Source organism: Acomys russatus, chromosome 8, assembly GCF_903995435.1.
Source record: "Acomys russatus chromosome 8, mAcoRus1.1, whole genome shotgun sequence".
Classification (NCBI taxonomy): domain Eukaryota; kingdom Metazoa; phylum Chordata; class Mammalia; order Rodentia; family Muridae; genus Acomys; species Acomys russatus.
The window spans coordinates 27,683,310-27,705,362 of NC_067144.1; the positions used below are offsets into that span (position 1 = coordinate 27,683,310).

Here is a 22,053-nt window from a genome sequence, read left to right on the forward strand (position 1 = left end):
CGCGGCGGCAGCTTTCCCCCGCGTCTCTCGGAGCCTCAGGGCCCGGCTTGGGCTTCCGCGGCCTCCTCGGCCCCTCAGCACCGTTCCTTCAGCCGAGAGGCCGGCGTGTGGGGTTGAGTGGCCTGACTGAGCTCAGGGCGCGGGAGAGCTCCGGGCGGCGAGGGCGACGGCGTTGGTGGTGGCTGTAACGACGGCCTCCTCAGCAGGCGGGGAAGATGAAAGGGTGAGGAAGGGCAGCGGGCGGTGGGGTGGGGGTAGGGGGGCGCCCGGCGGGCACGGGAGAGGGGGCGTGGGGCGGTGGGCAGGCAGCGCGCTGCGGGGAGGAGGAGGAGAGCGGGCGGAGGGGACATTGCCAGGCTTCTCGGTCACTTCGCTCCCGGAGGGGGGCGGAGGCCGGGCCGGCTGTTGGCGGGCTGCGGGACCCGGGGGGGGGTTGCAGGCGAGGGCGCGGAGTCCACGATTTCAGCCGGGACGAGTGTGCGCCGAGTGGCCAACGGGGGAGGGGGGGATACTGTGAGGCGCCCCGGGGGGGGCCTCTTCCCGGGAGCAAACGACGGAGCCACCTCAGGTGCTCGTCCATATCCGGGATCCACGCTGTGGCCTGCGGGCTTTGACACGTCGAGGTTTTTTCTTCGTACTTTGTGGCCTTGTGCGGAACCTCCTGGAGGGAAGAGGAATTGGGATAAAGAGCATGGGGGATGAGTGTTAGGAGTTAGTGACTCAACGAGATTTGGGTTGGGTCAGAGCGAGTGGAGGAGGGAGGGGGGAACGAACTCGAGCCTTGTAGACTTCAGGGTGCCAAAATGTTTAAGGAAGTATCCTGGATCAGTAGGTGGAGCTATTGCTTCAGGAGCGCGTGCTTGCCCCCCTGGGTGCCAAGAGGAGTTTCTGGCTTAGTATGCTTTTTTTGTTGTTGTTGCTCCTTAGCAAAGTTGAGGCTTGTTCTTTCCAATCTTGGGTAACATAAGACGTTATTTTGGTTTAACTGTTCAGTTTGGGGAAAAGACTTCCTCTCCATTGATTTTTTTTTTTTTTTTTTTTAAATACTGTTGGAGTGTTAGCATCGAGCCATACTTTGCTTAAACAAGCTGTTTTGGGGGTTGCCTTCACAATCTTTAGAAAAAGAAATGAAAAAATGAAAACTTAAATATGTTAAGCTTTTTGAAACAGCCTAAGGATTTTTCTAAGTCAGCTGAAAATTAAAAACTTGTTTCAGTTAGTTAGGCTATTCGGCATCTTCAAGTCGTTTCTTCCTGTGTAAAATAAAATATCGACCCATCTGAAGTCTCTGAAAAGATTCTGGTTTGCTTTAGCTATTAGTTATTAATTTCACTGTTGAATTTTTTGGGGATGTTTCCTCTACCCGGGTCATGATGCAGGATGTTTGACTAATTTTTCAATATGTGATCCATTTAGCTTGAGGAACTTTTTTTTTTTTTTCCCCCGAGACAGGGTTTCTCTGTGTAGCCTTGGCTGTCCTGGACTCACTTTGTAGACCAGGCTGCCCTCGAACTCACAGTGATCCGCCTGCCTCTGCCTTCCGAGTGCTGGGATTAAAGGCGTGCGCCACCATGCCCGGCAGCTTTAGGAACTTTTATTTTTCTAGTAGAGTAGTAGGGCTTTGATACTGTCTTTTATTTTCTTTCTCGTTGATAAACACTCAGAACATATTTGTGATCTTCTGTTACAGAAATAGCAATGGAAGTAATGTGTCTGGAATTATTCTGGATGTTAGATTTAAAAATCTTGGGTACAGTTCAGTTCCTGTAGGGGTAGGATGTAGTCTTCCTAATAGTTAACTTGACAATAGAAATGGAGCCGCACAATGTATTGGGACTTTGATTTAGTGTTCCATTGAAGTAGTTCTGTCCTTTTAACTACCTGAAGTTCTGGGAAATGAACTCTGCGCTACTATATCCCCAACACTTTGTTTTAAGATGCAGTGTAAGTTGCTCAGGCTGGCATTGAACTTGGCAATAATTTTCCTGCCTCACTCAGCCTTTTGTATCTGGTGTTAATAGGCTTGGCCTACCAGCACTTCAAGGTGTTTTCATTGGTATAGTTCTTTAATTTTTTATATCTAACTCCCAATAAGTATGGGACTTCGAATTTTCCTTTTTCTTCCTTTTAAGATACTAAAGAAATTAAATCAAGGTATATAGTTTGAGGTTTTGTTATTGCTGCTGCTGCTATTTTAAAAGAGGTTAATGTCCTTGAGATCCAGAACTAGTACAACTGCGCTGTTGTTGAGTCTCCTGACTTTTCATTGGAAAGACCTGTGAAAAACAATGGCTCTATTCTGTGGTTTTTGTTTGAAAATTTAACTTGCTAAATTTTTATTGTATATTGAGCACACAGTTAAATAGATGAATCTGAAGTTTGGAAACTGGGAAAAAAAAACCCTACTCAGATTTTTATCTATGATTTAAATTTGGGGTATTAAGTTGGGTTTTCTGGTTTTTGTTTTTTCGAGACAGAGTTTCTCTGTGTAGCCTTGGCTGTCCTGAACTTAATTTGTAGACCAGGTTGGCCTCGAACTCACAGAGATCCATCTGCCTCTGTCTCCCAAGTCCCGGGATTAAAGGAGGGCGTCGATTGAAACAAGATTTCTCTGTGTAACATCCTGGCTGTCCTGGAGCTCTCTTTGTAGCCCACTTTGACCTCAGATCTGCCTTTTGAGTGCTGGAATTCTAGCACATTAAAACTTTCTAAGCTTAACTATATTAAATATTTGATTTCATATTTGTATTAGTAACAGCAGTAGGATATCCCATTGTAAATCGTGTAATTTCCTTATCTCCGTAGTAGCTAAATTTGCAGTAAATGACATGTTTCCTTATGCATATTTCAAAGTATATTAGGCTATTTGCTCTTTCAACTGAGGTTTTTTGTTTTTATGAACCAAGGACATTATGACTTGAATTTGTAGTTGGTAAGCTGATTACTTCGGGGGGGAGGTTGTTGAGATACGGTTTATCTGTGTAATAATTCTGGCTGTCTTAGAACTCACTTTGTACACCAGGATAGCCTCTTCCAAGTGCTGGGATCAAAGGCGTGCACCACCCGACCGCTTGTAAACTGATTACTTTTATCAGTTATTCTTCTCTAGGGAAGATGATATTCAGGCAAGAAGTATGCCATAGATAGCGATGACTGGAGTGGCAGTGTAATAAAAAATTAAATTCAATCCACTTATTCTTCAATTATAATAAAGAAGTGCAAATTAGTTCTAATAAAAATGCCTTTAAACAAGATACGAATGCTAAACACACCAAAGTAAAGGTGAAAGGGTAGGTAGGAATAATATAAATACAGAGCAGAGTAGTTACTAATTGAAACCTGGCCAAATGTTAAAGTGGAACATAAGATTCTGCAGTTAGAAATGAAACTTGACAAGTACAGAGTAGTGGTTATCTCCAATAGAATATGGACTGGGAACAGGCCATTGTGTCTTTATCTAGGTGTTGATTACATAGGAAATAGATCTGTTTAAAAAACAAAACAAAGCTGAATTGTAAACAGGATTTGTGTCTGTTTTTCTCATCTCACTGTGCACTCAGGCTGGGGCCACAAGACAGATTCTCACTCTAGCTCCAGCTGTTCCGGAACTCACGATGTAGACCAGGCTGGCCTTGAACTCAGAGATCCCCTTGCCTCTGCCTCCAGAGTTCTGAAATTAAAGGCAGCCACCACCCACAGTTCTCCCAAGGTTTTCTCCCCTGTAGTTTTGCCTTTAAAGAAAGACCTCACACACTGCTGACAGTAGAAACTAATTGGGTAGACGAAATGGCAACAAGTATCAGTTTGGCAAGGCATGGCGGCAGGCCTTAATTCTAGTACTGTGGAGACAGAATTAACTAGATCTCTGTGGATTTGAGGTCAGCTGGGTCCACACAGCACATTGTAGGCCATCCACGGCTACACAAGACCCTGTCCCTAAAACAAAAACAAACAACAGAACACCTTGTTACTAGGAAAATTATCCCAAAGAAATAGAAAGGAATTATATATTTCTATATACAGCATATATTACTACATTATATATTAATGTTTAGTTAAAATTTTTGTAACTATATAATTATTCCTTTTGGACTGCATATATTAAATAATTTTATGAACCACCATTTGCTTTAGCGCAAGCATGAAATGAGACTTCTCTAGCGCTTAAGCATGAAATGAGACTCCCACCCCCAGGACTTTAAAAACAAAAAAACAAGCTTTTCCCTTAAGAACATGTAAAGATAAACCCTTCATGGGCATGGCTCCAGGCACCTACTTCTGTAGCTAAGCCTACCTTCTAATTACCCACTCAATGTGAATCCATTAATGAAGTTAGAATCCCTGTGGGCCAGTTTCCTTTTAGTAACTCTATTACTTGGGAACCATCTCTTGAGCATGTTAAATAAACTATGAGACATAAAGATGCACCTCAAAACTAATTTTCTATATGAACCTGGCAACTGACTCTTGGGTTTACTGAAAGTACTGTCCTACATTTTGGAATTTGGTAGAAAAGATAAGTATGAAAGTTATATCTAGCTGGAGCTTATTGGTGTACTTAGGAAAAGGATTGGGAGTTCAGGGTCATGCTCAGCTGCAAAAAACCCAAGTTCCAGGCCAGCTTGTCTTTAAAGGGATTGGAAGAGGAGAGGACAGACATAGTAATATGTGAGATAGAAATTTCAGTAAGGAAAAGCCTTTTGAGAAGTTAGTATAATTAATCTATGCTTTTTACTTTTTGTGTCATTTACTGAAGGGTTTAGATTTAGATTCCAACTAATCAGGATGTAAAAAAAAGATCTGTTTTAGTGTCTTGAAATTTTTACTGGCCTTAGTCATACTTTGACCTCTGCTAAAAATATGCTTTGAGTTTGATGTGCATGGGCCCTTATTGGAGCATTGGAGCATATCATATTCCTCTTTTTAATCTTAAGAAATGAAGATGATTCCTTTGAGGGAATGTGATAGGACTAATCTTTCACTATAATGAAAATTCCTAGGAATGGGTGGTTCTAGATTTATAGCTATTTACTACCAGCACATTCTCTGTTGGAACTTTGGTTTTATCTCTGTAAAGGGAAGTGAGATGGACCCCATGGTTTCTAAGGCACCTTCCACATAAAATACTGAATAGAAAATGGCTAGTTAAAATTTCGTGCCAAGGTATATTGTAACCTTTGAACGAATAAAAGGTATTGGGGTTTCTCTGCTTTCCCCTCCTCCCTGACACAGGGTTTCTCAATGCATCCTTGGGCTCCCCTTGTAAATCAGGCTGGCCTTGAACTCACAGAGATCCTCCTGCCTCTGCCTCCCTGAGTGCTGGGGTTATAGGCATGCAAAACCGCCCCTGGCGTTTTTCTGAGTTTTATTTTTGCTGTGTAACTAAGTCAGACCTTGTGAAAGGAGGGGCAAAAACATTTTTGTAGAGTCACGTCCCCATCTTATGGCCTTTCAGAATATTGCCACTAAATTTGTTTTAAATTGAGCATAATTGCATTATCTTAATAACTTGATACATTTGGGTGCTTTCTACAGTTTGAGTTCTCTAAAACCCACCCCAAAAACTGAATTCCCATCTTCACAGAGTTGGGAAATGTGAATGGTAAGTGGTTAGGTTATGGGGCTCTCTGCTTCTGAATAAATTAAAACCTTTATTACAGAGTCTTTTATAAAAAAAAGAGAGGAACCTGACACCTTTTCCTTCCGATTCTTAATCATGTGGTGACTGTTATATAACAAGCGCACCAGCCAGATGTGGTCCCTCAGTCTTGCAGTTCTGTGAGCTATATAAATTTCTAGTCATAAGTTTGCTCAGCCTCTGGTATCCTATTGCAGCAACAGACAGTGGTCAAAAGACTGTTTATTATCTAAAAGCCACGTAATTTTACAACATGGCTTGCTTATTTTGTGAGCCAAGAGTAAACATTTACCATTTCCATATTTAAAGCCCAAGGATTTAGTGTGTTAAGATATGACTGATAGATGAAAAGATAATTCAATTAGTAAAGAACCTGATTTTAATCCCCAGAACCATTTTCTGTTTGTTTCGAGCTGAGCTGGACAGTGCATTTGTAATCCCAACAGTAGGGAGACTTGACATAGGGTGATGAGCCTTGGAGCTGCATACTAGCCTCAAGACTTAGTACAAATGTCTATAGGCATTTTTGTATTTTCTGTTTTACTTTATTGCAACTGCTCATTTCTGGTCTAGTCATTCTTATGAAGATGACATGGGTTGAATGCTATAGATTTAATAATCATAAAATAGAGCTGGAAAGATGGCTCAGGGGTTAAGAGTACAGGCTGCTTTTCCAAAGGACCCCAGGTTCAATTCCCAGAACCCACATAGTAGCTAAACTGTCTGTTAACTCCAGTTCCAGGGGGATCTAACACCCTCACACAAACACATATAGGCAAAACACAAATGCACATAAAATAAATTTAAAAAAAAGAAGAAAATCAGAAAATCAAGTCACATGAAGTTACTTGAGCTAAGTATAATCTAGTTCTCATAATTGCTGTCTTTGGCTTTCTGTGATTAGGGTTGTAAACTTGAGTGCCAATAGGAATGAAATAGATGACGTAGATGAGTCAATAACAAGAGTACTCAATTTAATTGGCAGCCAGCTTAATTTAAAAGGGGGAAGGGGTGGGTCAGATGCTCTCATTACTTGTTTGATTTAACTGGCAAGCTAAGGTAGACTACATAGTTGAATTACTGAAGCCTTATTTGAAGTAAGCAAGCAGATACACTGGTTACAGTCCACATTTTAGAGTCAAAGAAAAGTTTGGTAAAACTAAAAGGATTTGGAGTTGGTGGCGTAGGGTGGCTGTTATGCAGGTTTAGAACCCATTCTTGGTTTTGCAGCACCGTGTCAAGGTCCATCTGTGTAGTCCCCCTTCCTCATCACCCCAAAACTTGCTTTCTCGAACATCTCTATAGGATTCTTGTTTTTTGACTTCTGAAATTCATATGCTGCTTCCTGTTGTTGTTGTTTCAAAGCTTCTTTGTGTAGCCCTGGCTATCCTGGAATTGGTTCTGTAGACCAGGCTGGAAATCTCAGAGATCCTCCTGAGTGTGTTGGAGTTAAAGGTGTGCACCACTACTGCCTGTTTTATTCTTGTAGTATTTCTATAGTGTGTTAGAAGTAACAATTCTCAAAAGTAGTCTGTTATAAGAGGGTATCATTTATGTAAAAAGTCTTAAAGTACATTCTCTCTCTACCATTATCTATTTGTTTTGACTCACTTAAAGCCAGCATTACTTTTAAGTCACATTTGGTGATAAACCTCAGTGCATAATTTTTTTTAAAGATAATTATGTCCTTGAAAGTGACACTAGTGAAAGAAAACAGTAGGGACTCTAATATTTTCATGCATGCATGTATGTAGTAAAATATCTTACATTTGTTTTTCTATATTAAATACATACAGAGCTTGAAGTGTGTATGTAGCTAAGTGTGTATGTAGCTAAGTCAGGCACTTGCCTGGCATGTGTAAGGCCATAAGTTCAATCCTCAGCAACACCACCACCACCACCACCCCAAAAAGAAATTATGGAGAATGAAGGCTCAGTGGACCCAACTTGGATTTAATTTCTATCACAAATATCCATACAGATAATATGTATTTGTTGTACAGATTTACACCAAAGCAAACTTAGCAGTTGAGGAGGCTTGATATAGTTGGAGGTTGAAAAGTTAAGATTTGAAGGTGCTAGATTAGATAAAGAGATGAACACGTTTGCCTTTCCACAATGTCAGAATTTATTGAGTAACATTAAGTTTACAAGGTTCAGTGATTTCGGCTGGAGAGATGGCTTAGTGGTTAAGAGCCCTGTCTGCTCTTCCAAAGGTCCTGAGTTCAATTCCCAGGAACCACATGGTGGCTCACAGCCACCTATACTGAGACCTGGTGCCCTCTTCTGGTGTGCAAGCTCACATGCAGGCAGAGCACTGTATAAATAATAAATAAATAAACAATGTTCAGTGATTTCAGTGGCAACAATTTGCCTGGTAGTCTGGTTAAAATGAATGCAGGAAGCTTTTTGTTGTTTGTTTTCAAGATGGTCTACAGCTTTGGTTGTCTTGGAATTCCTGTTGGCCTGGGCCTCACAGAGATCTACCTTGCCTCTGCTTCCCAAGTGCTGGGATTAAAGGTATATGTTACTGTGCCTGACCTGTAAGTTTATTAATTCCCATCTAAATTGTTAATGTTGACTTAATATCACATAGTCTACAGCAAACATATCTATATATCTTGTGTAGATATGTAGTTTATATAATGAGTACAAGTTAGAGAAGCTACAACCAAGTTCAAGGTTCAGAAGTGGCCTAATCATTGGTATTAATAATGGCAAATCAAACTAGGGAGTTGCTTCTAGGGGTCCAGGTTTGAGAGTTCAGCTTCAAGATGGAAGGCTGAACAGGGTCTGAGTATAGGAAATATGAAATGGTGGACAGGAAGCCAAAGCTCCAGGGACAGTCTGGAGTCTTCTGCCTGTTTGGCCCTTTACTTACACATGCGTGTATAAGGTGATAGCTTAGGGTGGGGCTGTGTCATCACAGTGTTGGGTGTTCATCATTTTATGGGGCTAAGGGGAAAAAATTAAACCCCTTTGTCTAGTGTGCCTAATCGCCCTTCGTTAATGCATCCACATTTCCCTGTAATCTCAATATATCTCAGTGAATTTATAGGGAGACTCCCTTTCTACTCCCAGGAATAAATCATCAGTTTGTGTTAGGTAGGTAGTGCCTGCCAGTGCCTGTCAGGTTTGTAGGTTCTCCTAGGGGATAGTCTTCCTTTTTTCTCAATGGAGGTAGCTCTTCAAGGCAAGACAGCCTGAAAGAGCACTATTTCACACAATATGGTGTCACTTAGAGCAAGGCATACCTGATTTGAACAGTGTTGTTTCTTTTTACTTGGTGTTTCAAACAGTAAAAACGGAATGTTGGGAACAGGGTTTCTCTTTGTAGCATTGGCTGTCCTGTACTACCTTTGTAGACCAGGCTGGCCTCAAACTCACATCGATTCACCTGCCTCTGCCTCCCAAGTGCTGGGTTTAAAGGTGTGTACTATCTTACTTTTAATAAGTAGGATCAATCCTAAATCAATAAAAATTGTTCTCAAGGGTTTAGAAAACCTTAGACCCCTTTAATGTATTATTTGTGGGAGTATATAAATGATGTAGCCACCTTTGGAGACAACCTAGTGTTAATTTTTATATTACCAGTTTAACAGTGACTTAGTGGCTTACAAGTAACGAACACAATTATAGCTCTTAGGGTCTAATGTCCAAAAATGCTTCTCACTAAACTAAAATCAAGGTTTTGGTAGGTAAGTTAATTTAAATAATATCCACCAAATACTCATGCCTACGTAGAATTTCAGTGTGCAGCCTTATTTAGAAATAGGGGTTTGGGAGATGAAATTAGAGAACATTTGGATTAGAGTTGATCCTAAGTCATATGACTAGTGTCCTTCTGAGAAAACAGATACAGCAGGAGGCCTGTGATGAGGAGGGAAAGAGTAGAAAGTTAGGTTGTCACAAGCTAAGATAAGGAAGGATCCTAGTGCTGGGAGGTTATGAGCCTATTGAAAGTGATGGGGAGGCCTGATGGCACTCAAAGAATAAGCAGGCTACCAAGATGAGACTTGATAGCCTATGACCATATAGTGGGGAAGGAGGTCCCCTGGGTCTTAGACGTAGGGGAGGGTGAATAGGGTGAAAGAGAGAGGATACAAGTGATAGGATAACAATTGAGTTGTAATCTGAATAAATTAATTAAGTAAAAAAAAAAGAAAAAGTCTTCTCAGGTTTCTACCCACCTGAACTCTTAAGTGAACACATACAATATTTTTACTTTAAGTACTTGAATTCATGGTCTTTGGTTGAGAAAAGGCAAATGCCTGTAGGAAAAGAAACTAGAGTTGTTGACAGCTGGGGATAGGAAAAAAGATTGTATAAACACCTTTGAATGTAATGGTTCCAAAGGTGAATTGATGTGATAGTTATTTGTCTTTGCAAATAGCCAAAAATAACATTGAATTCTATAATTTTATTATTAAAATTTTAAAAAATTACATGTGTGTTTTGCCTGCGTTTGTCTGAGCACCACATGTGTGCTTAGTGCCTGTGGAGGTCAGAAAAGGGTACCTGATTCTCTGGAACTGGTGTTATGGTTGGTTGTGAGCCACCATTTGGATTCTGGGAATCAAATCCTCTACAAGAGCAACAGGTGCTGCAAACTGCTAAGCCATCTCTCTAACCCAAATTCTGTATTTTTTAAAAATGAATTTTATGACACATAAATATCTTAGGAAGGTTATGTGGAGAAAGACATGTGCTATACCATCTTTCATAATAAGACATCACTACACATAAATAGCATACGTAGAACAACCTAAATTTTAAGAGTGCCAGATGAGCTGGGCGTGGTGCTGCACACCTTTAATCCCAGCACTTGGGAGGCAGAGGCAGGTGGATCGCTATGAGTTCAGGGGCAGCCTGGACTGCAGAGCGAGTCTAGGACAGAGATGTTGATGAGAATAGAGAACTGGGATTCTGGCACACTTGCCTTAAAATTCAGCATCCTCATTCCTAGGTTAGTTTTTTGTTTGTTTTTGTTTGTTAAAGGTTTATTTGTTTTATGTATGACTACTCTATCTGCATGTACACCTGCAAACCAGAAGAGCGCATCAGATCACATTATGATCATATGGTTGTGAGCCACCAGGTAGTTGCTGGGATTGAACTGAGGACCTCTTGACTAGTCCAGTGCTTTTAACCACTGAACCATTTCTCCAGTCCTCATTCCTAGGTATTTAATAAAAAGAAATGAAAGCATACATTGTCATAAAAAGGTGCACCAAATGTTTGTGGCTACTTTTCTTCAAAATCTTCAAAACCCAGTAAACAATCCAAATGCCCTTCAAGAGATACAAGTACAGCTCTGTGCTTGCATTTGTGCCTGGCTTCAATCCCTGGTACCGAAACAACTCAAGTAGGAAACTGAACCATGGTACTTCATTAGGTACAGTACTAAGTAAGATTAAGATGGACTATATGTTGATAAAACAGCATGATAAAGGCCTAAAGGCCTTTGGATGAACGAAAAGCAAAACAACCAGCCTAGCCTGGTGTGCTTGAGTTTCCATTCTGGAGGTAGAGGCAGGTTGAAACTTGATTTAAGGATCTACCATGGCTGTATAGAGAGTTCCAGGAAAATTGAGGTTACATAGTGAGCATCACCAAAAAAGAAAAGTGAAACAAGCACAGTAGGTTTTGCTGATTAATTTATTTGACATTGAAAGGGCATACTGGACGAGAGAGAGAGAGATTTTTTTCTTTATCTGGGGATGGTAGAGTTGAACTTAAAAAAAAAAAAAGCTATAGGAAGTTATTGTGGTAATGGTGGTTACGTGGTTAAAACATTTGCCAAATTTTTATTCCCCAAAACATGAGGTTAATTTTAAAAGCCAAGAAAAAAATTGATCTCCTAAATAATGGGAAAAATAAAAAAGTAGTAGTACAAATAAAAATTTAAACGGTGATGGACTTGATTTTGATTACATTAAATCTGACTGAAACACTGAGGGTTTCTCTGTGTAACTTGGCTGTCCTGGATTCTCTTTTGTAGACCAGGGTGGCCTTGAATTCAACAGAATGACTAAAAGAATTGCTTAAATTGAACATTAAGTCTCTTTACAGTGGTGAGCAAAATGTCCAAATTTAATAGGGGTGGTGGCACTCACCTTTAATCCCAGCACTGAGGAGACAGAGATAGGTGGATCTCTTGAGTTCAAGGCCAGTCTGGTCTACAAAAGTGAGTCTAGGACAGTCAAGGCTACACAGAGAAACCCTGTCTTGAAAACAAATAAATTAACATTCAGAGTAAAAGAGCTTAAAGGATTCTAAGATAAAGATACAGCATCATATTTACTCGTGCCTGGGCATATCAGTTTTACAAATGTCATTTCCTTGGTCCTGTTATAATTTTCAGTTGTAATTTTTGCTCCATTTCAGAGATTTTAAAACTTGTTTACATTTTTACTATACATTGAAAAGTAATTCTTTCAAACATTTTGTCTATATTTACTGAAGTTGGATTGCTGCACATAAAGTTTGGGTGTTCATTCTTTTCTTCATAAAATGATGATTTATTTGTTTATTTATTTTGCTAATACAGATGCAAGTGTGCTTTATTTAACCAACCCCTATGCGCCTACAAAGTATAATCATGCCATTGCTATCCTTTTGTTAATAAGTATTGTTGGTGTATTTGACCAATAATAGATGTGCCTGCAGCATTTTTAAACTGTAAGCTATAAGGCCAATTTTATCATTTATTATAGAGGATAATATTTCTGGCCTTGCTTATTGTGTGCTGTATTTGTACGTAAATGTGTACAGTTATAAGAACTATGAGTGGAATTTTAACGATGGGCAAAATTTACTTGTAAGTGCTTTAGGAATATAAAGTCACAACAAAAGGGTTGAATTTGTCAGTCATATGCAAAAATGACTTTTACCCTTTTAATATTGTCTTAACAAATGAAGTTAATTATATTTTATTGAGTACATTTTGGTTTGTTCCAGTAGCCGGATCGAGCTGGGAGATGTGACACCACACAATATTAAACAGTTGAAGAGATTGAACCAGGTCATCTTTCCAGTCAGCTATAATGATAAATTCTACAAGGATGTGCTCGAGGTTGGCGAGCTAGCGAAACTTGGTACGTTTTTTTTTTTTTTTTTAATTTGTATTCTCAAATTGTATCTGTCACTATTAGAACAACTAGTATAGGCTTCTTGTTTTATAACCAAAGGAAGTTTGAATATTTCAGATTTTGAGAAAAAAATCAATATTGAATATTTGACTTTGAAAATCAAATGCTAAGTGTCCTTTAAATAAAAAGGAAGTGTGTGACCACATGGACATCAGAGGAATTGGTTCTGACCTTGTACCATTGTAAGTCCTAACAGCTGAACTTAGGTTGCCAGGCTTGGTGGCAAGCATCTTTACCTCCTGAGCCATTTCCCTGGCTCCTAAGTGTTTTCTTTTACTGTGAGCAGCCTATGTGTTTATCCCTAATTTAATAACTATTTCGGAGAAAGTTTAGCCTTTCTCAGACAGGGTAAATATTGAGGCCATTGATATTCTCATGAGAGTAGCTAGTTAAAATCTGATTCTTATAACAACTTTTTAATTGTTTTTAAAAGGAGCTGATTAAATAAAATGTTAAAATTTACATCTTTTTATTTTCTGTGGCAGCATATTTCAATGATATAGCTGTAGGCGCAGTGTGCTGCAGGGTGGATCATTCACAGAATCAAAAGAGACTTTACATCATGACACTAGGATGCCTTGCACCTTACCGAAGACTAGGAATAGGTAAAATTACGTGGTGTTTTGTTCTGTTGTTTTGCTTTAAGAAAATTGGGAAGCCACACAGCTGTTTGTGCGTGCCTATACTCTCAGCACTCAGGAGACAGGAAAATAAATAAATAAATAAATAAAGCTAGGAAAGGCGGGAGGGAGGGGAACCTGGAAAGGGGGTACTGAATTGTGAAAATTAAAATGAAAACTATTTCTCAGTATTCATTTGGAAGCCCCATCTGGAATCACTTGTATTAAAAAGGGCCTTTTCTGGTAATTTTAAACATGTAACTTGCGCAGTGAGAACATTTTTGGGGACATAATAGATTTCTAGTTGTGCTCTAATTCTGTGTCAGGACTTAGTAAAGATGGCAAGTAGATGTCAGATTTCAAGATTGAGGGCTGGAGAGATGGCTTAGAGGTTTAAGAGCACTGACTGCTCTTCCAGAGGTCCTGAGTTGAATTCTCAGCAGCCACATGGTGGCTCACAACCATTTCTAATGAGATCTGATGCTCTCTTCTGGCATGCAGATGTACATGCAGGCAAATAATTTTTTTAATTTCAAGATTGATATGTAAGGTTACTCATTCATTGTTTGTCTTAATAGGAACTAAAATGCTAAATCATGTCCTAAACATCTGTGAGAAAGATGGCACTTTTGACAACATCTATCTGTAAGTACCTAATGTTCATTTTAAGTGTCTCATAAATTATCAGTGTAAATCCCTATCAGAAACTTTCAGATCTACTCATTCATTGTATATTTTATAGAAAATACCTTCAGGCCTAGATAACAAGAGGGATGTAAAAGGGAAGCTGGAGAGAGTTCATCTGGCAAGAGCATTGGCTGTTCCCAGAACTATTTGTAACTCCAGTTTGAGGGGATCTGGAACCCTCCTCTGGCATATAAGTGGTGCACAGACATATATGCAGACACATACCCGTGCCCATAAAATAAATTTTAGAAAAGAATAAAGTATTTGTTTAAAATGTCATAACTTCATATAAAAGGGCATGCTATTTTCAGATGACCTATCCCTGTCTCCCAACATTGAAACGGACCTAATTTATTTATGCCTAGGAAAAAATAAAATGCTGCAGGTGGTTTTATTATGCTGTATTGTTTATGGAATGATGAAGAAAGGTGTATATATTCCATTAGAGATACTTTATTTTTAATTTGGGGTTGGTGGATTGTGTGTGGAAAATGATGTAGGTGAACAGTTTTTTGTTAAATCTGGTTTTAGTTATATATAAGGTACCTGAGGTGAAACCAAGATCACAGCATCTTGAGACCATTAATGTCATTAATACTTGATGTTTTATTCAAGGTTATCAACAACATGCTTATTTGTAACTGAGTCACAGAAGGCCACAGTATTAAGAGCTAAAGCATAGTGGCTCATATTTTTAATCTTAGCACTCTGTATTCAGGAGCCAGAGGCAGGTGGATTCCCATGAATTTGAGGCCAGCTTGGTCTACATAAAGTGAGTTCCCAGACGGATGGAGACACACACACACACACACAAACACACACACACACACACACACACACACACACACACACACATATTGGGGGGGGGGGACGGACAGAAACCAATCCTGTCTCAGAAAAAACTAACCAGCTGACAAGCAGCCAAGGCAAAGATCACAACAACAGAAGTTTTCACATTGGTGGTGTGATGAGTGATGAAGGAAACTCAAGAGGATATACTTGGGCAATTAAGACTATGATAATGTAGTTTTGTCTTGGTTTGGTTTTAATGTATTTGTGGGGAGGGGCATGTGCCCATGAGTACAGGTATCCAAGGAGGCAGAAGCATCAGATATCTCTGGAGCGAAAGTTACAGGCCATTGTGAGCCATCTTATGGCAGTGCTGGGAACTCTGATCCCTGGGAAAGGCAGTATGTACTTTTAACCACCGATCCTCATGATGGTTTCACCTTTGTTAACTCTAAGAATAAACATTGATCCTTCTGATCTCAGCCATCTGCCTTGCAAATGGGAAGATTGGGTTAATATTGTAAAATTGTTGTTAGGTCTACTGATATATGAATTGACTAACTTGTTTAAGTATTGTTTATTGTAAAGGGACTATGCAAGATGTCTGTTATATTCCACTCCTGACCAATTTGAAAGTGTTGTGATTAAGACTTGAAAGTTGATGAAACTTGTCTTATATATGTATCTGTGTGTATGTACCCTGTATCTCAGGCATGTCCAGATCAGCAATGAGTCAGCGATTGACTTCTACAGGAAGTTTGGCTTTGAGATTATTGAGACAAAGAAGAACTACTATAAAAGGATAGAGCCTGCAGATGCGCATGTGCTTCAGAAAAACCTCAAAGTCCCATCTGGTCAGAATGCAGAGACACAAAAGACAGACAACTGAACAAATTACAAATGAACTTTATTGCACTTGCTTGTCGCCAAATAAAAGAAAGACCCATTTATCCCTCCCCCCTTCAGCTTTCCTCCCTTGTTATTCTTCCTTTTTTCCCCCCTCTTAAAGTTTTTAATACTCTTAAGGACTCTTAAAAATGATCATGTTTGGATGGTTTCAGTTCTCTTTATTTTTGTGAGGTGTTTGGATTGAAGAAAGGAGAAGATAGTTTCACAGTTGAAATGTCCCCCAAAATTGGGCGTCAGATGATTTCAAATTTTTAGCTGATTTTTTTTTTAACTTCCTGCTTTCACATTGAAGGGCAGAGCCTACAATATTATTTATTTCAAAAGACAAAAAGAAGCAGCAGCAATGTCTTGTTCTTTATTCATAGACAAGCTTAGTGTATTTGTGGTACTTTGCGTTTTAAAGACTGTCTGTGGGATACTAATCCCTAACATTGCCTTCACTCTGTCTTTTAGTCCTTTGAGCACTCTCAGGAGTTGGACCATTGTTATCCTTGTGAGAAAATACCAAGCTTTTTTAGATTTTTAAAGCAAATTTTCCTCTCAATTTGCTGATTGGCAGGGCAGTTTGTGTAGGTAGTATTAACTTCGGTCAAAGTATTTTAGTTAAACTGCTTCCCCCCCCCCCTTTTTTTTCTGGTCAGTGGGTTTCCTGTTAGCAGGGGTCATTTTATTTTTTCTTCTTTCCTGTTGTTAATCTTGTTACTAGAGGCATTAAATGGTAGAGTGTGGGCTGGTGAAATTAACTGTTTTAATAGCCCAGCTAGATATGGCTTCTAACTGACCTAAAGAAGATGGTTATAACTGATTTTTTTCTCCTGTTTTTCAGTAAGTCCAATAATAGTGTAACCTTATAAATGAAGTTATGCCCTTATAAGTCAATACCCCTAAATAAACCTGAAGCAAGTGTTTTTTTTCTCTTGGACATACAGAATTACATAAAAGCTTAGATGGACTTGTAAGTGTATTTAATGTCAATTAATACAGTAAGTGTGGCCATTGAGCATTTGATAATATATGAAAGAATTTCTAGACAGTATTTTTTAAAATAACATTGTTATGCTAGTGCTTAGCTGATGGAGAACATCCCAGATTTGCTTGTACTCTGTACAGTGTTGAATCTAAAGATTTGGAATAAGAGGAATCAATAGAAAGATTCCTACTATTCTTGGAACTATAGAAGTATAAAAGTGTTACTACAAATATCACTGTGACCTCCAATTGACAGGTTTGGTTAAGGCCAAATCATTTTCAGGCACACTAGGAGTTGCTCTGATGAGTTGAGAAACTAATATGGAGACATGTGAGATACATTTTCTTCACTTTGTCCCATCTCAAGAAAATGGAATTTCTTAGATTGTCAGTAGTCATCAGTGGCTCAAGAAATGTTCTCATTAGACTTAAATCAGTACAGTGTGTGTTTTCTTTCATTTAATTTTAAAAGGAAGTTTAATACATCCTCTTTGTAGAATTGTGGTATGAAAGTCTCATTTCCAAATAGGTTAAATGATAAAATTATCTCACAAGATGTTTATGCACACTTTATAACATTTAAGTTTTTATTTGAGAATGTGAAAGTACAGAAAGTGGACTTCCGTAGACTTTGAGTGCCAAGAAGAATATAGACAAGGTGTGGTTGATGGATGGATGGATGGATGGATGGATGGATGGATAATGTAGTGAAATTATAGAAATAACATGCTTGTTTCTTGGGTATCAGTTTCCTAGACAGTCCAAATCTAAGCTCAGAAGAAAAGTTTAGTGTTAAGCACCTTTACTTCATGGATAAGCTTCAGCTTGCTCTTGCCAAGAGAAGAGGGCATAAATGATAGAGAGCATAATTAGTTTGAAGAAGTCAACAATTTTGTAAACTTCCAGATAGCAAAATAGATTTTGATATATAAAAGAGTTTTCTGAGATGACACTGCCTCTATTTCTATAACCATTTCACTTGGACTATCTGAGTAGTCCTATGAATGTATCCCTAAATGTGGTTATTGAAAACCGAATAGCTGCCTCACAACAATTAAGTACATGTTATTTAAAGAGGAGGAACAAATTAATAAAGTTTGAATTGAATGTGTAGGCTCCCTGTTATTATAGTTTCTTTTCCATACTAGACAGTGATTTTTACCTAAAAATTAAATGTATGTAAAGGGTCAAATGTCCTGTTTCAAAGTTACATTAAATAATTCCATCCACTTACATAAGGGGAAGATGTAAGAGAGGTAGAAATTGGGACTAGTCCATATGCCTGTGAGTCAGAAAATATTAAAGAAATACCCCATTTGAGTTTGTGGGTTTTGTTTTTGTTTTTTTGGTTTGGGCTCCCCCCCTTTTGCTTTTAATATATGATACAAATTATCTTTGAGGTAAAGTAGTACTAGTAACTGGGAGATAATGGCTATCCATGATTCTTTCGGGACATTGTTTTTACTGTGGGGTAAATAAGTTAAAATTATTCTGTATGTTATTTGAATTTAGGTTCCAAAGTAAAAAAAAAAAAAAAAAAATCTGTAGAGAAATCTATGCAATACATAGTTTGTCAAGATTAATTTTCATCTGGGGAAAGGAGTTCCTAAGTATCTCCAAAGCAGGTCACTCATTAATTGAAAGTCCTCCAAAAAGAGAACTGTTGGGAAGCATGGTGTGTGGTGGTGGAAAAGAAAAAATCCCTCAGTTTTTGGAGGGAATAACTTTAAAGATACTTAAGTGGCTACGGTTACTTGGTGCAGTTAAGAATTAAACTTGTCAATTTTAACGTTGCTGTTACATCTGAAATAAACTTGTGTGATGTTCTGGTAGTAATCTGTGTAAATGTCATGAGACTCATTGTGCTGAGTTTTATAATCTGCAACTGTTTTAAGTTTAAAACTCATGAATAATCAAGGCAAGCTAATTCAGACCTCTCAGAATTTAACAACAACAACAACAACAAAACCACTGACCATTATGCATGAATTTTACTCTCAGTGAAAGAAAATGTAAAATCTTACTGCTGTGTTTGAATGCAGTTGTTAAAAATAGCACTTTAGGCTTTGCTCTAGTGAGTCTGGCCTGTAAATATGCATATTCTGATCAATCACCCTTTGTGTAGTGAGGATTTTAGTAGTTGAGTGAGTCCGGATTTTTTTTCAATGTCAATCAAGTGTGTACTTTTGAAATTTTTATTTTAACAAGATTAACAATGTTTAATATGTCTAGTCAAGATGGTCTGAATTAGCATTTTTCTAATTCCACAAGAAACAAGGGATGCTCTTTGTGTATTTTAATATACCATATCACTCCAAAAATTAGCAGTTTAAAACAACAGATTTGTTGTATCCCGTAATTTCCCAATCCAGTAATGTGTGACTTTCCCAGTTGGTTCTGACGTAAGATCTTACACCATCAAATATCAGCCAGGGCCGCATTTTCTTGAAGGCTTGAAAAGAGCTACTTCATTTTATGTGAGTATATCCATTGGGCCACCTAACCTGATCTAGAAATCATTTGGAACAAAAAATTGGTATGAAGCACTGCTGCTTAGCAAAGGGTCTTTAATATATATATATCGTGATGAAAGTAAATCTAACCGTTGGGAAGATGTACTATTAGAATATTTTGGAATTTTCTAAACATTAAATTAGAAATTTATGGATTGAAACATGTTTAATAGCTATAATTTAAGTAACGGATTGATAGTATGCTAACCAAACTTCTAGAGCTTCTCTTTTCTTTGAGAAACCATATTGGCAATACCGGAAGTCATTTGTTTATTTTTTAAGGTTTGAGCAGTGCTGAGTTTTTACTTGTTATTAACAATCTCTATACTAAAGAAACCCATAGGTTCTACTTTCTATGAGTTTATTAAGCACCTTGTCTTTTTGGTTTTGGTTTTTGGTTTTTTGAGACAGGGTTTCTCTGTATCGCCTTGGCTGTTCTACACTGTCTTTGTAGACCAGGCTGACCTCGAACTCACAGTGATCCACCTGCTTCTGCCTCCCGGGTGCTGGGATTAAAAGTGTGCCACCACACCCGGCAAGCACCTTTTCTTTTAGATTCTGTGAATACGGTAATGGTAGTGAGGCAAGGGCTATGGTCTTTAAAGGTAAGTTAAAAATAAGACAGTCTTGGTGTGTAGCCCTGGCTAGTGTGGATGTCTTTGTAGACCAGGCTGGTGTTTAATTCAGAGATCCACTTGCTGTTGCCTCCAGAAAACCGAGAGTAAGTGCATGTATACGAGCGAGCAAGCACGTGCCTTTGAGCTTGAGGGTGCCTGCTGAGGTAAGAGGGACCTTGGGTGCCCTGGAGCTGGGTTTCTGGGCAATTGTGAGCTGCCCAACTTGGGTGTTGGGAATCAAACTCCAATCCTTTGGAATAGCAAGTACTCTTAACTGCTGAACGATCTCTCCAGGACTGTAACATTCTATTCTAAGTAGAAGGTAAGTAAGTGATGGATCCCTTGGGGATACAGCTAGTTGTGAGCCAAGGTTTCATTTTGAACTTGGTATATAACTAAGGCTGGACTTGAAGTTTTAATTCTCCTTCCACCTAAAGGTTAGTATCAGAGGTGTACACCTACCACCAGTTTGAGCTAGCTTTACAAAAGTGAACAAACAAAAGTTCTCTCATCAATATTGTTTGCTTTAACATAAGCACTATGGAAATATTCTTTGCACTTACTTGATTTAGTGCTGCTTCAAATAGAAACAACCAAGCCTTAATGAGGTTTAAAAGGCTTTTTAAGAGTTGAAAAGTTGGTGCACGTCTTTAATCCCAGCACTCGGGAGGCAGAGGCAGGTGGATCGCTGTGAGTTCAAGGTCAGCCTGGTCTACAAAGAGTCTAGGACAGCCAAGGCTACACAGAGAAGTTGAGAAGTTAATTTATGCATTAGAAGCCATGTATTATAGTTACATCAAACCTAATTTCTTTAAACTCATGTAGCTTAACTCCATTCTGATCTTTAGGCAGAGACTAATTAGTAGGTGTGACTTTAAACATTTTGCCATTTGGATCAGGAGAGGAGACTGAAACAATAAAGCTTGAATTTAAGACCAAACTAGGTTATATAGACCTCATTTAAAAGAAATCCTAATCACAATACCATCTCTAGGTCTTGTGTTCATTTTTTTAAAGGATTTATTTACTATGTATATGCAATGGTCTGCATGTACCCCTACAGTCCAGAACAGGGCATCAGATCACATTGTAGATGGATGAGCCACCATGTGTTGGCTGGGGAGTGAGCTCAGGACCTCCAGAGGAACAGTCAGTACTCTTAACCTCTGAGCCATCTCTCTAACCCCCATGTTCATGTTTTAAGCTTTTTCTTTTTTTTGAGTATGTGTCTGTGTGTGTGCGTTCATTCAGAAGAGGTGTTAGAGCCTCTGTAACTGGAGTTACAGATGGTTGTGAGCTGCTATATAGATGCTGGGAACTAAAGCCAGGTTCTCTACAAGAGTGGTAAGTAAGTGCTCTTATCTCCTGAGCTATTTTGCAAGCACTCCTTTTTTACTTTGCTAACTAATCACAGATATCTTCAACTGGTGAATGACAGTTGATCCCAGGAATGATTTTGTGTTCTTAAAAATGAGCAAATCTGTCATACTTTAATTAAACATTACTTATTCAAGTGTGATGTGTCTTCATTTTTTTTTTTTTTTTTTTTGATGTGTCTTCATTCTTATATTTTAAAAAACACTGATTAGTCCTACAAGTGTATCTTCTGTAACTACCACCTAGTAGCCAACTCACCTTTTGTAGTGTCTATAAGGTATCAGAGGTACAGGTGGCTTACGTGCACCCTGGATGAAATTTAGAACTTGATTACTCAATTACCACCAGTTCTTGATGGTTGTTTTATAATTTTTGCAGATTAGCACAGACTGACATCACATGAAATTTGGCCATGAGGTATACCCAGAAGGGATCTGGCACAGACTGAAATCATTGTGAAGAAAGTGTGGCCCTCACCTTGGGGATACCTAGCACTAGACAGAAGCATTACTTTTTCTTTTGCAGGGCCTTTCATTGTTAGGCAAAGATTGGTCAGTAAACCGCATCCCCAGGGTAGCCTCAATTTTGCTAATTCTGCCTCTGCCTTTTTAGCACCACTTCAACAGATTGATTACAGGTGATTGTAAACTTCAGTGTGGGTGCTAGTAACTGAGACTGGGTCATCTCCATGATAAGCATGTGTGTAAGTAACTCAATTCTTAGTAAATCACAAATGTAAAATATATTGCTATGGGATGCAGCATAGGAATTGTGGAAAATACA

General features: G+C 38.7%; 1 protein-coding gene across 2 annotated transcripts; it reads left to right on the top strand.

Annotated features, from left to right (window-relative positions):
- Positions 1-7: 7 nt before the first annotated feature.
- Naa50 (N-alpha-acetyltransferase 50, NatE catalytic subunit) lies at positions 8-16,403 on the top strand. 2 transcript variants are annotated; one of them, XM_051149972.1, is made up of 5 exons: positions 8-223; positions 12,599-12,735; positions 13,275-13,394; positions 13,988-14,054; positions 15,597-16,403. In XM_051149972.1, exons 1-5 carry the CDS (start codon positions 216-218, stop codon positions 15,772-15,774), a joined length of 510 nt encoding a protein of 169 aa, XP_051005929.1. In that variant the 5' UTR covers positions 8-215; the 3' UTR covers positions 15,775-16,403. The 2 variants fall into 2 exon arrangements, with proteins under 2 accessions (XP_051005929.1, XP_051005930.1); XM_051149973.1 differs by having other exon boundaries at positions 12,602-12,735.
- Positions 16,404-22,053: the final 5,650 nt, after the last annotated feature.